The sequence below is a fragment of the Coregonus clupeaformis genome, chromosome 9 (genome assembly GCF_020615455.1).
Source record: "Coregonus clupeaformis isolate EN_2021a chromosome 9, ASM2061545v1, whole genome shotgun sequence".
NCBI classification, from domain to species: Eukaryota; Metazoa; Chordata; class Actinopteri; order Salmoniformes; family Salmonidae; genus Coregonus; species Coregonus clupeaformis.
The window spans coordinates 22,698,047-22,715,489 of NC_059200.1; the positions used below are offsets into that span (position 1 = coordinate 22,698,047).

At 44.1% G+C, this 17,443-nt stretch overlaps 1 protein-coding gene across 1 annotated transcript in view; it reads right to left on the reverse strand.

Annotated features, from left to right (window-relative positions):
• Positions 1-431: 431 nt before the first annotated feature.
• The window catches only part of LOC121573486 (integrin alpha-1), a 94,567-nt gene continuing 77,555 nt past the window's right edge, over positions 432-17,443 (reverse strand). Inside the window, exons 14-30 of the mRNA XM_041885522.2 lie at positions 16,789-17,049; positions 16,528-16,658; positions 12,589-12,764; positions 12,232-12,377; positions 10,916-11,023; positions 7,960-8,036; positions 7,508-7,634; positions 7,292-7,372; positions 7,097-7,173; positions 6,812-6,901; positions 6,555-6,663; positions 4,283-4,396; positions 3,970-4,074; positions 3,773-3,877; positions 3,531-3,626; positions 3,186-3,299; positions 432-2,803 (exon numbers count right to left, since the gene is read on the reverse strand). Coding sequence (XP_041741456.1) covers positions 2,744-2,803; positions 3,186-3,299; positions 3,531-3,626; positions 3,773-3,877; positions 3,970-4,074; positions 4,283-4,396; positions 6,555-6,663; positions 6,812-6,901; positions 7,097-7,173; positions 7,292-7,372; positions 7,508-7,634; positions 7,960-8,036; positions 10,916-11,023; positions 12,232-12,377; positions 12,589-12,764; positions 16,528-16,658; positions 16,789-17,049 — 1,977 coding nt within the window. The 3' untranslated portion in view covers positions 432-2,743. The remainder of the gene's footprint in view (positions 2,804-3,185; positions 3,300-3,530; positions 3,627-3,772; positions 3,878-3,969; positions 4,075-4,282; positions 4,397-6,554; positions 6,664-6,811; positions 6,902-7,096; positions 7,174-7,291; positions 7,373-7,507; positions 7,635-7,959; positions 8,037-10,915; positions 11,024-12,231; positions 12,378-12,588; positions 12,765-16,527; positions 16,659-16,788; positions 17,050-17,443) is intronic.

The window sequence follows — 17,443 nt, forward strand, 5'->3', positions numbered from 1 at the left end:
CAAACTGTGGGTGTTCATTTGTCTGCCTGTCTGTCTGTCTGCCTGTGTTCATGTTTTGAGTTATTGTTCTGTAGGCACAAACACCTACAAAGAAAGGCAGATGCCAGCTGCAGAATCATACTGGAAGCTGTCTTGTCCATTTTCTCTCAGCTCTCAGTCTGAACCCATGAAACCCGTCTGTGTAATGGGGTCAGTAGGCCTGCAGGGCCCAGACTGCCCACTGATTTAACAGGATCCAGATGAAAGAATTAACTGTAATCCCAAACACATGAGCAACCTATTTGCAGCAAAATAGCTCACCTGCTGCCTGCCCTGCAGAGAGGGACATCATTTATGACTTCTTAGCATTCAATGATCACACACACACCTGTAACTAACCTGCTATACCACAATCCTTATCCAGTGCTATGGCCATTGATTTCCAACATGTATTAATTAAAAAACAATTCTTTATTATTTTTTGGCATAAGATCCTTGACAGCATGTGCAATGCTTTCAAAATGCTTTCAAATCTGTGCTGATCAGAGTACATACAGTATGACAAACCAGTGCATTAAATGGAAAGTTCACAGCAGTGTGTATGACTGGAGTACATCAGTCTGATGCAGTCCCTCCCATCAGTCTGATGCAGTCCCTCCCTCCCTGTGTTAAGATTATCTTACACATTTTACAGATATATATTCATTTATTACATGTGCTTTCAACAGTAATGGGTGAGCTGATGAGTGTCTCTTATATACACAATCAAATGTCAAGGGTTACACCGGACTGCCTGTGCAAAATATGTAAACAACAAATAATGCAGAGGAATTTAGGGCGGAGAGAAAACAGAGATGGTGCATAAATAAAAGAGGGAACATTTCTACTTTTAAACCTCTACTGCTCCGGCCATAACAGAGACTACAGGGCTTTGGTATAACCTGGTGTTGATATGCATTGCAAACCAAAATCCCCCCGTATGTGACTTTCAACAGCCTAGTTTCCAGAGTTTGACCTTCTCTGAGACAAACATCTCTTTGTTTTGTGATACTGACAGGTTCGAACATCAGGAATCAAGTTACACTCAGCTGAAATACTTTTTGGATTACTGTATGTGACCGTAGGCTACCTCACGAAATCACTCCCCCAAATCAAAAGACAGAACAGAAAGAAAGATGAGTAAAAAAAAAATAAACATCTTAGTGAATAGATACAAAATGCATCTAGTTCCAATACACATTTATCAAACATTTACATTTTGATCAAGATATAAGACCAATATTTACATATTTTCTTTTTAATTATATTTTCTTTTAAAATACTAAGTTTGTTTGTTTTATCTAATTCATACTATTGCCATACTATCATCATACTATCACCATACTATTAACATACTATCACCATACTATCACCATCCTATTAACATACTATCACCATACTATCACTACACTATCACTATCCTATCACCATACTATCACTATTCTATCACCATACTATTACCATACTATCACATTTACATTTTAGTCATTTAGCAGACGCTCTTATCCAGAGCGACTTACAGTTAGTGAGTGCATACATTTTTCATACTGGCCCCCCGTGGGAATACTATCACCATACTCTCGCCATACTCTCGCCATACTATCATATGTAATACCTGAGAAATGTTGGAGCAAATGACTTATTTTCTCTCTATTACTGACATATAGGGCCTTGGTGATACATGCTGGACTCAATTTGATCTTAAATTAGAGGAATTATTGCAAACATAACTTTATGTACAAACTTTACATTACATGTACAGTATAATCAAAGGTTTTCCTAATACTGTAAAGGAACAATCTGTAAGTTCTCTGCCCCCATGTGGTAACAAGATGAAACAAAAACTAGATGAGGAAATATATTTTTTAAATAAACATTGTATTTATGTCAATAGTTAAATGCATCTGTTCCTCCTCTTCTTTTATACTGAATATATATTTGGGGAGGGTACACTTGCATAGACCCCTTCAATATTCAGGGAAACACTCTTGTTAAAACAAATAATAATCCAATTTACAGATTGCACTCGTAAGACTGGAAAAACACTCATGTGAAAATATCAGTGTCTCATATCAGTGTCTCAAAAAGCAAACATCATGCTTAGAAGATGAGGAATGTCTCAAAATATAGGTAATAACACATAAATGCAGCACATGGTATACATTTACAATATATTCGTTAAAAATATCTAACAAACTATAACACAGGACTCTAATCCATCGCAGATTGTCTTGGACATTTGGACCATTTTGGTGTAATGCCATACTGTAATCTGAGGTGTTTTTAGTGTCGTTGGGATGTTGACGCTATAAGTGAACCTGAGAACGTTTTGTCCTGTTGTATAAAGCTGATGTGGCTGCATTTGATCAGGTCTGGGTCAGGGTGCCATTATCCTTCAGGTCTTCTGATTTCCCTTCTAGCTTAGGTCTTTTAGGTCCAGGTCTTGGTACCCAAGTTGGATAGATGGAAGACCAAAGTGTACTGTACAAGTTCAATATTTCCCCAGGCCTCTCTATCCACTGAACCAGATCATGTTTTTAAGGCTGGTAGATGTGCCACATCACATTCAGGTGAATGGTTGTTGCAGAGCCATAAATAGACAGGCTTTTCTTCTGACCTGATGGCATTCAGGTGAATTGGTTGATGGGGTATTTCCTATGGTATCTCTTCTGACTGACCTGAAGACAGACCTGAAGACAGACAGATCTGTAGGGTGGTGGAAGGATCAGTCCTTCATGTCGTCATTCTCCATGTCCTCTATGGATCTTCTCTTGAAAAACCCAGCCTGGTGGAGCAGAAAAGACAACAGTGAATAAAACATCATCCAGAATTCACATCCAAACTCCAAGTCTCAGGTTTGAGTTCAAGTTCAATAGATTTAAAAATGCATTTCACACATGATCACACCACTGTTGAGCCTCTCTATAATACAAGCCTTGACCCTACTCTCCCAGGGTGTCTCAGGGGGAGTTGGGATATGCAAAAAACACATTTGCAATTCACTCATGCATATAATACACACTTGTACATGTGTGAGATAGGCCAAATACAAGCATTATTATTATTATTATTATTATTATTATTCTATTTGGGAAGATACAAATTATAATAGAATAAAAGTTCCCCAACAGACACAAGCAGACAGAAGGTTGTGAACACACACATACCCTCCATAGAGTGAAGATGACCAGTGCCAGAATGAGCAGTCCTATTAGGATGCTGACTATAATGATCCACAGTGGTATACCTCCCAACGCCTCTTTAGAGACCTGGATCTTCACCTGAGATGGAAGCAAGAGTTTTACACGAACCAGAAAACAAGCAAAGGATAAAAAGCAAACACATAAAGGCTGTGTTTACACAGGCAGCCCAATTCTGATATTTTTTCCTGATTATTAGCAAAAAATCAGTTCTGATTGGCCTAAAGACCAATAATTGGGCAAAAGATCAGAATTGTGCTGCCTGTGTAAACACAGCCTATCACATGAAAATGAATAGATAATTGCACTCACATCTCTTGCGTAATTGGGGGTACTCAACACAAAGAGATCAGTGTTCAGGTTCTCCAGAGTGGCATGAACAATCATATGAAGGCTGGGGAACTCTGCCTGTGGAGCAAAGAGCAATTCCATTATTCACTTAATATACCAATACATTTATCAATTAATAAATGTATCAATCAATTAATAAATAAATAAATCAATCAAAAACAATGAATGAATTAAACAAACAGGTGACACTTCACTGTACTCACTTTGATAAAGGTGGGTTTCCACACCCTGAAGGTAACATTGACCTGACTGTTGTTGACTTGAGGGATGGAGCAGTCAAAAGACTTACACGGGTGGTCCTTACAGCCCTGCAAAGGAGAGTACCCACACTGTGAGACTCTCACACTCACACTCACACTCACACTCACACTCACACTCACACACAGTAGTGTTGACTCACCACCAGGAAGACACTGAGGGTCTCTTTTTTAGGATTGATGGTGTGCATGTTGTTGTGGTTGATCTTTAAAGGGTTAATCAGGTCCCTGACATTACATTTCACATCCTGTGGGAGAGAGAAAAGATCCATCAATCAATAAATTATCAATCAATCACATTTGGATCAACTTGATCCACACCACCACAGTTCTGCAGACTGTTTGACTTCCCAGTGTGATTATCTGTTGACTGGTAGAGAACCATGTGCAGGGGATACAGGTAGACCGTCTACCTCTATGGTACAGTACGCATAATGTAGGTTAGAGAAGCCTTACCTGTGAGGAGGTGACATGTGTCAGATAAAGCAGGACGTTCTCTCTAGGTGATAGGTACGGGTACGTCACCCTCAGCTTCAGAGGAGGAGTCTCCATATCCACATCCTTTTTAACCTGGAAACCAGAGAGAGAGACAGGAAGTCACAGGTCTTTCAGTCAAAATGTAACCACGTTTTTTTTTCGCGCTTTGGCAACTTAGAATAAGTGTCTTACTTTTGGTATATAGTCAGTGGATTGCAACCTACTCAATCACCTTTTATAGCTACTGTTTACAGGCCTCCTGGGCTGTACACAGTGTTCCTCACTGAGTTCCCTGAATTCCTATTGGACCTCGTAGTCATGGTAGATAATATTCACATTTTTCAATATTCACATGGAGAAGTCCACAGACCTCACTGCTGCTCAATCAGCCTACTTTTCCAACCTGATTGAGGAGAGTACAAATTATCAAACATTTATTTTTGATACTGTCGCAAAGCTAACTAAAAAGCAGCATTCCCCAAGTGAGGATGGCCTTCACTTCAGCAGTGATGAATTCATTAACTTCTTTGATCATTAGAAAGCAAATTATTTGAATATGCATATTTCTCCGAAGCTCAGTTGTCCTGTGTCTGCACAGAACTGCCAGGACCTAGGATCAATGGAGACACTCAAGTGTTTAAATCCTATATCTCTTGAAACATTCCTGAAAATAGTCATGGCCTCTAAACCGTCAAGCTGCATACTGGACCCTATTCCAACTAAACTACTGAAAGAGCTACTTCCTGTGCTTGGCCCTCCTATGTTGAACAAAATAAACAGCTCCCTATCCTCCGAATGTGTACCAAACTCACTAAACGTGGCAGTACTAAAGCCTAGTGTTTTTACCATCGGCCTATATTATTTCAAGTTGCTGCTCAGCAACTCACTGCTTTCCTGAAGACAAATAATGTATACGAAATGCTCCAGTCTGGTTTTAAACTCCATCATAGTACTGAGACCATACTTGTGAAGGTGGTAAATTACCTTTTAATGGTGTCAGACCAAGGCTCTGCGTCTGGTCCTTGTGCTCCTAGAACTTAGTGTCGCTTTTGACACCATCGATCACCACAATAGTTTTGAAAGATTGGAAACTCAAAATGGTCTACACGGACAAGTTCTTGCCTGATTTAGATCTTATCTGTCGGAAAGATTATCAGTTCATCTTTGTGGATGGTTCGTCTTCTGACAAATCAACGGTAAGTTTCGGTGTTCCTCAAGGTTCCATTTTAAGATTGAAGCTGTCATCAAGGCAAAGGGTGGCTATTTGAAGAATCTCAAATATAAAATATATTTGATTTGTTTAACACTTTTTTGGTTACTACATGATTCCATATGTGTTATTTCATAGTTTTGATGTCTTCACTATTATTCTATTATATAAAAATAAAGAAAAACCCTTGAATGAGTAGATGTTCTAAAACTTTTGACCGGTAGTGTACACTATGGTCACAAGACGCAGGCCTGCTTATTGTTGAAAGAATTTCTAAGCAAGCAACTGGAGGCAGGGCTTTCTCCTATAGAGCTCCATTTTTATGGAATGGTCTGCCGATCCATGTGAGAGACGCAGACTCGGTCTCAACCTTTAAGTCTTTACTGAAGACTCATCTCTTCAGTAGGTCCTGTGATTGAGTGTAGTCTGGCCCAGGGATGCTTAGGTGAACGGAAAGACACTGGAGTGACGAACCACCCTTCCTGTCTTTGCCTTGCCGGCTCCCATCTCTCTACTGGGATTCTCTGCCTTTACCCTATAGAGTACCACAGTATGAGTCATAATACCCATAAAACAGGGAAATTGATTTATACGTTATCAAAACATCACACCAGGGTAAGTCTACACGAAACACAGCACTTATTTTAAGTGTTTCTAAAATCCCCTATGGGAAAATTAATGGTGGAAAAAATGATTGGAACCATTTCCCTGTTTGACCGCTAGGTTTTATGGGTATTATGACGCCTCCACTGTGGGGCTATATTACGGGCACAGCCAGAAGAGGACTGGCCACCCCTCAGAGCCTGGTTCCTCTCTAGGTTTCTTCCTAGGTTCCTGCCTTTCTAGGGAGTTGTTCCTAGCCACCATGCTTCTACATCTGCATTGCTTGCTCTTTGAGGTTTTAGGCTGGGTTTCTGTATAAGCACTTTGTGACATCTGATGATGTAAAAAGGGCTTTATAAATACATTTAATTGAATTGCTCTTATCCCCTGGCCATATTTAACCAGGTATTACTACAGTCTACAGTATGTAGGTCTTACCGTATAGCTGATCTTGACCTCTTCTCCTATCACACTGGTGTGGTTGAAGACGCTGGGGTACTGCTCTCCCTCTTTCACTATGATGTGGTCCTCCTTCATATGCCTGTCACTGAGAGATGGAGGGATGAGAAAGGAGATGGAAAGATTAGAAAGGAGATGGAAAGATTTGAAAAAAGGTCAAACTAATAGTGTACCTCTATTTTTTATGGATATAAAAATGTGCTGTAGGTGTTGTAGCTGCTGCTGTCTGTACTCACGCAGTGAATCTGAGTCCAGCCTCGTACTTCACAGGGATGGAGATTCTCACAGAGTTGTCATGGAGGGTGGTCTTCAATTCCTCACTGTCACTGTAGGAATGAGAAAAGTAATTACATTAGAATTTTGACATTTCAATATTTCTTCTTTGCTCGCTCATTTATTTTCTGTTGCTGAGATTTAGCATGGAACCCAGGACTCCCCGGAAAACACTAGCCATTGTTACTGTGTGGACTTTCCTGGCTAAATAAATAAAATGAATGAATGAACACCATGGCTTACTGTACCTGGTTGCAGTTACGTTGATCTGAATTTCTTTCCAGACGTGGGCAGGGTTGACTTCAAACAGGATCTTAAACACCTCCTGGAGGGAGAACAAGCAGAATCCATCAGTGGCCTATTCATCACAAAATGAAACATGAAGTACATAGTGAGTCTAATGGTACAAGAATAGATTTGCATGATTGCAAGAATCGTCTTACCTCTACATTGCTTTTGAGGAATGGATATCCTACAGCACACTCAACTTTGGTATTATTCAGACTGCAGTCTTTGTCTTTGGGCTGCAGAGTAAAGGGTTGATATCACATACAATGTCAACGTCAAAACCCATACTGACGTTCTGATTCCCAACATCCAAGACATCAATGTAAATCAAAGCTGCACAACAGCTATACAAACATAGAGAAGAATCTCACCTCGACTTTGACGTAGTTGATGTTTTCAGTAAAGCTGAGCATGACTTTGGTGTTGTAGGCATTGTCTTGACTGTTTCTAGTGGTAATGAGCACATGGAACTTTTCCTTGTTGGCTTTGATCACAAGACTGGAAATAATAGGAAAGTTATTACTGTAGCAGGGCAGATTTTACTGTAATGTTATTACTGTAGCAGGGCAGGTTTTACTGTAATGTTATTACTGTAGAAGGTCAGATTTTACTGTAATATTACTACTGTAGCAGGTCAGATTTTACTGTAATATTATTACTGTAGCAGGGCAGATTGTGCAGTAATGCTGCGACACTTCATCTGGACCAACACAAGGGGGCACTAAAGTACAAGGGCAACATACCTAGCACTGAATTACCACATAACTGCCACAAAATCATGACAGTTAGATGGCTTGAAAGAATACAATCTTTGTGAAAATACCTTTGTATACTTGGCACAGCCTTCAGGGATAGGTCAGCTATGCACTTGTCATCGCTCCCACAGTCCACCAAAGGAATCTGAATGACATGTGCATGGTTACAAGCAATATAGGCTAGACCATGTACAAGACAGCACTAGCAAGAAAGCAGTCGAAAACTAATTCACTCGCTTTAGTGATTGCATCAAGAGACAGTGAATTGTCTGTGTTCTTGTTTGTTTTTTGACTGAAAGAGTCCTTTGTTTTTCCTTCCCAAACATTTGGGAGTCAAAATCCCATTGGTTCCCATTCCCAGTGTCATTGGAATGATGACTAGAGCAACACTGTCTGCTCTCAGGAATGACGTTCTGGGATGCCATACGATGTCTCAGGGAAAACATAGCGCTTCCACTTGATAAGTGTGTGTGTGTCAGAGGAAACTGGTGGGAGGAGCTATAGGAGGACAGGCTCATTGTAATAGCTGGAATGCAATGAATGGAACGGTATCAAACATATGGAAAACAAATGTTTGACTCCATTCCATCAATTCCATTCCATTCCAACTATTACAATGAGCCTGTCCTCCTATAGCTCCTCCCACCAGTTTCCTCTGGTGTGTGTGTGTGTGTGTGTATATATGTGTGTGTGTGTGTGAGTGAGCTTGCGTCCGTGCACGTTAGAGAGCATGTGTGTGTTTGTTTGTCCCATCTCTGCTCTCCACTAACAATAACAGGACCCCTCCTCTAGTATCACAGAATGAACTCAATGATCCTGAGTGGTGTGTTGTACTGAGAGTGGTGTGGTGTGTTGTACTGAGAGTGTTGTGGTGTGTTGTACTGAGAGTGTTGTGGTGTGTTGTACTGAGAGTGGTGTGGTGTGTTGTACTGAGAGGGGTGTGGTGTGTTGTACTGAGAGTGGTGTGGTGTGTTGTACTGAGAGTGGTGTGGTGTGTTGTTCTGAGAGTGGTGTGGTGTGTTGTACTGAGAGTGGTGTGGTGTGTTGTACTGAGAGTGGTGTGGTGTGTTGTACTGAGAGTGGTGTGGTGTGTTGTACTGAGAGTGGTGTGGTGTGTTGTACTGAGAGTGTAGTGGTGTGTTGTTCTGAGAGTGGTGTGGTGTGTTGTACTGAGAGTGGTGTGGTGTGTTGTACTGAGAGTGGTGTGGTGTGTTGTACTGAGAGTGTTGTGGTGTGTTGTTCTGAGAGTGGTGTGGTGTGTTGTACTGAGAGTGGTGTGGTGTGTTGTACTGAGAGTGTTGTGGTGTGTTGTACTGAGAGTGTTGTGGTGTGTTGTACTGAGAGTGGTGTGGTGTGTTGTACTGAGAGTGGTGTGGTGTGTTGTACTGAGAGTGGTGTGGTGTGTTGTACTGAGAGTGGTGTGGTGTGTTGTTCTGAGAGTGGTGTGGTGTGTTGTACTGAGAGTGGTGTGGTGTGTTGTACTGAGAGTGGTGTGGTGTGTTGTACTGAGAGTGGTGTGGTGTGTTGTACTGAGAGTGGTGTGGTGTGTTGTACTGAGAGTGTTGTGGTGTGTTGTTCTGAGAGTGGTGTGGTGTGTTATACTGAGAGTGTTGTGGTGTGTTGTACTGAGAGTGGTGTGGTGTGTTGTACTGAGAGTGGTGTGGTGTGTTGTACTGAGAGTGGTGTGGTGTGTTGTACTGAGAGTGGTGTGGTGTGTTGTACTGAGAGTGGTGTGGTGTGTTGTACTGAGAGTGGTGTGGTGTGTTGTACTGAGAGTGGTGTGGTGTGTTGTACTGAGAGTGGTGTGGTGTGTTGTACTGAGAGTGGTGTGGTGTGTTGTTCTGAGAGTGGTGTGGTGTGTTGTTCTGAGAGTGGTGTGGTGTGTTGTACTGAGAGTGGTGTGGTGTGTTGTACTGAGAGTGGTGTGGTGTGTTGTACTGAGAGTGGTGTGGTGTGTTGTACTGAGAGTGGTGTGGTGTGTTGTTCTGAGAGTGGTGTGGTGTGTTGTACTGAGAGTGGTGTGGTGTGTTGTACTGAGAGTGGTGTGGTGTGTTGTACTGAGAGTGTTGTGGTGTGTTTATAGCATGAGAGACAGTGAACATGTGCTAACTGACAAAACAGACATGCAACTTGGATGACATCACACCCTGTATTGTGTTGAGGAACTCGAGTCCTCATGGAATCTCTGTTCTACCACTGTGTTAACATCCTGTTCTACCACTGTGTTAACATCCTGTTCTACCACTGTGTTAACATCCTGTTCTACCACTGTGTTATCATCCTGTTCTACCACTGTGTTAACATCCTGTTGTACCACGGTGTTATCATCCTGTTCTACCACTGTGTTAACATCCTGTTGTACCACAGTGTTATCATCCTGTTCTATCACTGTGTTAACATCCTGTTGTACCACGGTGTTATCATCCTGTTCTACCACTGTGTTAACATCCTGTTGTACCACGGTGTTATCATCCTGTTCTACCACTGTGTTAACATCCTGTTGTACCACAGTGTTATCATCCTGTTCTATCACCGTGTTAACATCCTGTTGTACCACGGTGTTATCATCCAGCTACATGTTTTGGCTCCCTCCGTCCCTCTGCCAAACAACTCATTAAAACGATGTGTGTGGGAGCTGCACTATAGGAACAGGATAACCGTCTGTCAGTGTTTTAGAGCCTCTGATAGGAACTAGTGATGGATGGAGGACAGCCGTTGGAGAGGATATTCATACTCTACAGTGCTAGAAGGAGCCAGACTGTATGAGTGTGTAAAGTACGGATTCCTGACTACTCTGCTCACATTGTGCCGATTCACTGTTGCAATATATGATAGCTGAGGTCTAATCAAAGTAAGGTAAGAAAATCAGATGTTTGCATGCACACACGTATTGTTAGCCAAGGAGGGCCTGTAGTGGCTAAAGAGGGAAGCAAGCCAAGCTAAACAAAATTAATGGAAAGACAAAAGTTACTGGTTTGTGTGTGTGCTTGTGTGTTAAATCTGGCGCAGTGTGGTTCATTGTACCGTTTTGTTGAGTGACGTTGGTAAGTCTCCATCCAGGACAGGGCCTGTGTCCTCAGCCAGACCAAACTCTAGGGAGACCATGATGGGGTCTCTGAAGTCCAGTTTAGCCTGCAAGGAAGAGGGGATAATGTAATTATATGAACAATGTATGTACTCTACACTCTTAGCTGTACTTAGACAAGCTTTTGCTTACTGTCAGAGTACAGTATCGTTTTTTAAAAAATGCATTTTTATTAAATGTCAGTATTTCTCATCTTATGTACTGTTGTCTTCTGTATGCTTTATATCTCATTCGCTGTATCAAATCAAATGTTATTGGTCGCATACACATATTTAGCAGATGTTATTGCGGGTGTAACGAAATGTTTGTGTTCCTAGTGTGCAACAGTGCAGTAATATCTAACAATACACATGTATGTATAACCCGCCCTGTTATCAGTAGTCCCTCTGGATTACGAGGGCTGCATGTCTATTAGTTCTCCCCCTGGGAGGACAATGTGGGTTCTGTGTGTCAGTCTCTATCAGACAGCAGCTATGTTCCAGGTGGGATAGACAGCATGTGATCTGTCTGGCTACGTGGTGTACCAGACTCCCTCCCTCCCTCCCTCCTGTCTCTTTTCCCTCTCTCCTCTGTTCTTTTCATCTGACATTCTCACTAAAACCTTATATTGTACTACTATCTGCTACAAAACTCAGTAAAACAATTAACAATCAATGTAATGTGAATTGATTTCTAGGCCTCTTTTAAGCCGAATGCTTGTATCTACAGTAATGGACCTTTTGTAAAAGGGGTTGTTTTACTGGAGATGATTTTACCTTTGATCAAAGGGAAGGAGATCTGTCTCCGCTTTCATGTTAAGAGCTTTCCTACCATACTGTACATCCATCCACTGCATTCACTGGCCAGTCTACTGAGATACTAATGGCCCTTTAGCCTGGTCCCAGGCTTTGTGCTGTTTTGCCAATCAACTCCTATGGTCATGTCATGCCAAACATAGGAGTTGACTATACAGAACAAACCGATCTGGGGCCAGGCTAAAAGCTTTATCTGATGCTATCACAATGAAAATTGTAACCCATTTTCCCTCTCTGGTTCAAACTCTGCAGCCAGTAGCACATTCAACAGTGTTCTACTAGTATGTAAGAGAGGGAATTTTTTCTTCTTCTATGGGCTCTCTTCCTCTCCCTCCTCTCTCCCTCTCTCCCTCCCTCCTCTCTCCCTCCCTCCCTCCTCTCTCCCTCCCTCCCTCCTCTCTCCCTCCTCTCTCCCTCCTCTCTTCATGTTGACCAGGCTGATTGAGGAAGGATTTACTTGCCTTCATGGCAAAGGAATGCTCCAGACACAGAGTGTCTATGATGTTGACGATGGCCTGGACCTTCCTCTCACTCTTCTCATCAGAGTTGACAAACGCTGCCCTCGACTTCGCCCTCAGAGAGTCCAGAGTCAGGTTGTACTTAATGGCTGAAACACAACAAACACCAAATCCGGTAACTTTCCCATAATTCTCAGGTTTTCCAGAAATCCTGGAGAAAAGACTGTCTGGTTTACAGTTTATATTTTACTCCTTTAGCAGATGCTCTTATCCAGAGTCAGTTACAATCATTGCATTTAATTGAAGTGTTTACACTGTAAACATTCAAACATACTGGAAGTACATTTATCAGACTCTCACCTGTGCCCAAGTTAGTGTGGTCCTTCTCAGACTTGACGCTGTAGCTAAAGCAGACACTGGTCTTCACACACACGGTGTCTCTCCCACCCAGCACACAGTCTTTAGTGGGCTGCTGTAGGTTGATCTTGCTTGGGTCAAAGGTCATGTTGGCATAAAGCTCAGCAACATCCTTGGACCTGAATGACAAACAGAAATTCAGAAACTTGTAACTGGCATATGAAACTGTTACAATAATCAATGAACTGTGAATTAAACTAAAAAAAAAAAGTAGCCAAAATGGTATTGCTATAATTCTTTATACAGTAAACCTCAAAATCAAATTAAAAACACTTTATTAAATTCTTATGTAAAGATGTGTGCTAGCCACGTCGCCGGCCATGGCGGCTCTACAAAAAGATCCATAAATGAGTTATACAGTGGAATTGGAAAGTATTCAGACCCCTTGACTTTTTCCACATTTTGTTACGTTACAGCCTTATTCTAAAATGGATTAAATACCCCATAATGACAAAGCAAAAATACAAATATCACATTTACATAAGTATTCAGACCCTTTCCTCAGTACTTTGTTGAAGTATTTTTGGCAGTGATTACAGCCTCGAGTCTTCTTGGGTATGCGCTACAAACTTGGCAAACCTGTATTTGGGGAGTTTCTCCCATTCTTCTCTGCAGATCCTCTCAAGCTCTGTCAGGTTGGATGGGGAGCGTCGCTGCACAGCTATTTTCAGGTCTCTCCAGAGATGTTAGATCGGGTTCAAGTCCGGGCTCTTGCTGGGCCACTCAAAGACATGTCCCGAAGCCACTCCTGCATTGTCTTGGCTGTGTGCTTAGGGTCGTTGTCCTGTTGGAAGGTGATGGTGCCAGGTTTCCTCCAGATGTGACGCTTGGCATTCAGGCCAAAGAGTTCAATCTTGGTTTCATCAGACCAGAGAATCTTGTTTCTCATGGTCTGAGAGTCCTTTAGGTGCCTTTTGGAAAACTCCAAGCGGGCTGTCATGTGCCTTTTTTACTGAGGAGTGGCTTCTGTCTGGCCACTCTACCATAAAGGCCTGATTAGTAGAGTGCTGCAGAGATGATTGTCCTTCTGGAAGGTTCCCCCATCTCCACAGAGGAACTCTGGAGCTATGTCAGCGTGACCATTGGGTTCTTGGTCACCTCCCTGACCAAGGCCCTTCTCCCCCTATTGTTCAGTTTGGCCAGGTGACCAGCTCTAGGAAGAGTCTTGGTGGTTCCAAACTTCTTCCATTTAAGAATGATGAAGGCCACTGTGTTCTTGGGGACCTTCAATGCTGCAGACATTTTTTGGTATGCTTCCCCAGATCTGTGCCTCGACACAATCCTGTCTTGGAGCTCTACAGACAATTCTTTCGACCTCATGGCTTGCTTTTTGCTCTGACATCCACTGTCAACTGTGCAACCTTATATAGACAGGTGTGTGCCTTTCCAAATCATGTCCAATCAATTGAATTTACCACAGATGGACTCCAATCAAGTTGTAGAAACATCTCAAGGATGATAAATGGAAACAGGAGGTCAATTTCATGACTCATAGCAAAGGGTCTGAATACTTCTGTAAATAAGGTATTTCTGTTTTTAACTTTTAATAAATTTGCAAGAATTTCTATAAACCTGTTTTCACTTTGTCATTATTGGGTATTGTGTGTAGATTGATAACAAAATGTGGAAAAAGGGAAGGGGTCTGAATACTTTTTCAGAATGCACTGTATGTTCTCCAGTTGCAGTATCAAACTGTTAGAGCCACTGTTAGGCCCACTGCAATGGATGCTCTGGAATTAGGGAGTGACTCTCTAACTCTCTACAGCCCCGCTCTGTTAAGCAGAGGAGTGACTCCCGCTCTCTCTACAGCCCCGCTCTGTTAAGCAGAGGAGTGACTCCCGCTCTCTCTACAGCCCCGCTCTGTTAAGCAGAGGAGTGACTCCCGCTCTCTCTACAGCCACGCTTTGTTAAGCAGAGGAGTGACTCCCGCTCTCTCTACAGCCACGCTCTGTTAAGCAGAGGAGTGACTCCCGCTCTCTCTACAGCCCCGCTCTGTTAAGCAGAGGAGTGACTCCCGCTCTCTCTACAGCCACGCTCTGTTAAGCAGAGGAGTGACTCCCGCTCTCTACAGCCCCGCTCTGTTAAGCAGAGGAGTGACTCCCGCTCTCTCTACAGCCCCGCTCTGTTAAGCAGAGGAGTGACTCCCGCTCTCTCTACAGCCACGCTCTGTTAAGCAGAGGAGTGACTCCCGCTCTCTCTACAGCCACGCTCTGTTAAGCAGAGGAGTGACTCCCGCTCTCTCTACAGCCACGCTCTGTTAAGCAGAGGAGTGACTCCCGCTCGCTCTACAGCCACGCTCTGTTAAGCAGAGGAGTGACTCCCGCTCTCTCTACAGCCACGCTCTGTTAAGCAGAGGAGTGACTCCCGCTCTCTCTACAGCCACGCTCTGTTAAGCAGAGGAGTGACTCCCGCTCTCTCTACAGCCACGCTCTGTTAAGCAGAGGAGTGACTCCCGCTCTCTCTACAGCCACGCTCTGTTAAGCAGAGGAGTGACTCCCGCTCTCTCTACAGCCACGCTCTGTTAAGCAGAGGAGTGACTCCCGCTCTCTCTACAGCCACGCTCTGTTAAGCAGAGGAGTGACTCCCGCTCTCTCTACAGCCCCGCTCTGTTAAGCAGAGGAGTGACTCCCGCTCTCTCTACAGCCACGCTCTGTTAAGCAGAGGAGTGACTCCCGCTCTCTCTACAGCCACGCTCTGTTAAGCAGAGGAGTGACTCCAGCTCTCTCTACAGCCCCGCTCTGTTAAGCAGAGGAGTGACTCCCGCTCTCTCTACAGCCACGCTCTGTTAAGCAGAGGAGTGACTCCCGCTCTCTCTACAGCCACGCTCTGTTAAGCAGAGGGCCAAGAACCCAGGAGGAAGAGCTGCCAAATCATGTTTTAAGAGCTATGCCTCTTGGGAGTTTGAGTTTTTCCCACAGCCCTGGTCAACTAGGCCTGTTCCAGCTGAAACTGAGTGGGCGTGAAGGATCCCTGGCTGGGGTCATCCCTGAAATGTGTGGGCTCATCTCCAGAAGAGAAGAGAAGAGAAGAGAAGAGAAGAGAAGAGAAGAGAAGAGAAGAGAAGAGAAGAGAAGAGAAGAGAAGAGAAGAGAAGAGAAGAGAAGAGAAGAGAAGAGAAGAGAAGAGAAGAGAAGAGAAGAGAAGAGAAGAGAAGAGAAGAGAAGAGAAGAGAAGAGAAAGGAGAGGACAGGCAGGACAGGACAGGACAGGACAGGACAGGAGAGGAGAGGAGAGGAGAGGAGAGGAGAGGAGAGGAGAGGAGAGGAGAGGAGAGGAGAGGAGAGGAGAGGAGAGGAGAGGAGAGGAGTAGACTCAGCTCCATGAGAGAAGAGGAGGGACAGGGGTTTGAACAAGGAGAGGAAGGGGTTGTTGGTTCAAATCCTGAAAGGGACACAGCTGTGTAAACCAAAGTGACAGTCTTTGATAGATGAGATAAAGTTACTGCTATTACTAATAGTTCAAGTGGAGTGTGTGTGTGTGTGGGTGCATGCGTGTGTTTGTGTGGGTGCGTGCGTGCGTGCGTGCGTGCGGGTGCGTGCGTGCGTGTGGGTGCGTGCGTGCGTGTGTGTGGGTGCATGCGTGTGTGTGTGTGGGTGCATGCGTGTGTGCATGCGTGTGTGCATGCGTGTGTGTGTGTGTGTGTGCGTGTGTGGGTGCATGTGTGGGTGTGTGTGTGTGTGTGTGGGTGCATGCGTGGGTGGGTGTGTGTGTGTGTGTGTGTGGGTGCATGCGCGTGCGTGCATGTGTGTGTGTGTATGCGCGTGCGTGCGTTTGCGTGTGTGTGTGTGTGTGTGTGTGTGTGTGTGTGTGCGTGCGTGCGTGGGTGCGTGCGTGGGTGCGTGTGTGTGTTTGACACTGAAAGCTGAGGCACTAAACACTCACCAGAACAGAGAAGCCCCTCCCAGCCCTCCGATGGTAATGTCTATAATTCCGTCTCCGTTCAGATCCATGACTCCATGGATCGACTGGCCAAAGAACTTAGTCTTCACCCCATCTCCAGGGCCTGGGATACGCTAAAACCACACCAGCACACACACACTTTCAGAAGGCTAACATTAACAACTCTCACTTTTACTGTATACTCTTAATACTGTCATCTTACTGTAGAATAGTCGGAGAACACATGGTCTTGTCTTTCTTTACCTGCACATATTTTTCCTTGATGGTCTTCTTGGCTCCATGGTAGATGTAGACGGCCCCTTTGTGGTCGTTCTCCAGCGGCGCCCCGATGGCCACGTCCCGGTTCCCATCCAGGTCCAGGTCACTGACTTCTGCGATGGCGGTGCCGAAGCGGGCGCCACACGGGTCGTTGGTGTTGACGATGGTGCAGCCGTGGGAGTGGGCCGAGGTACAACACATCTGGTTGTCTGGCTTCAGCGTGGTCTGGTGCTCAAATAGGCCCTTCTAGGTAGGAAGGGAGGGAGAGAGGGGAGGGGGGGGAGCTGTTGAGTAACACATAGATGTTTGGTGCACATCATTAGACCGCTATGCCTCTGTCCCTTCATACTATAACACACATAGAGATATAATTCAGGAGGCTGAAGAAATTCAGGAGGCTGAAGAAATTCGGCTTGGCCCCTAAGACCCTCAAACTTTTACAGATGCACAATTGAGAGCATCCTGTCGGGCTGTATCACCGCCTGGTACGGCAACTGCATCGCCCGCAACCTCTGGGCTCTCCAAAGGGTGGTGCGGTCTGCCCAACGCATCACCGGGGGCACACTGTCTACCCTCTAGGACACCTACAGCACCCGGCGTCACAGGAAGGCCAAAAAGATCATCAAGGACATCAACCACC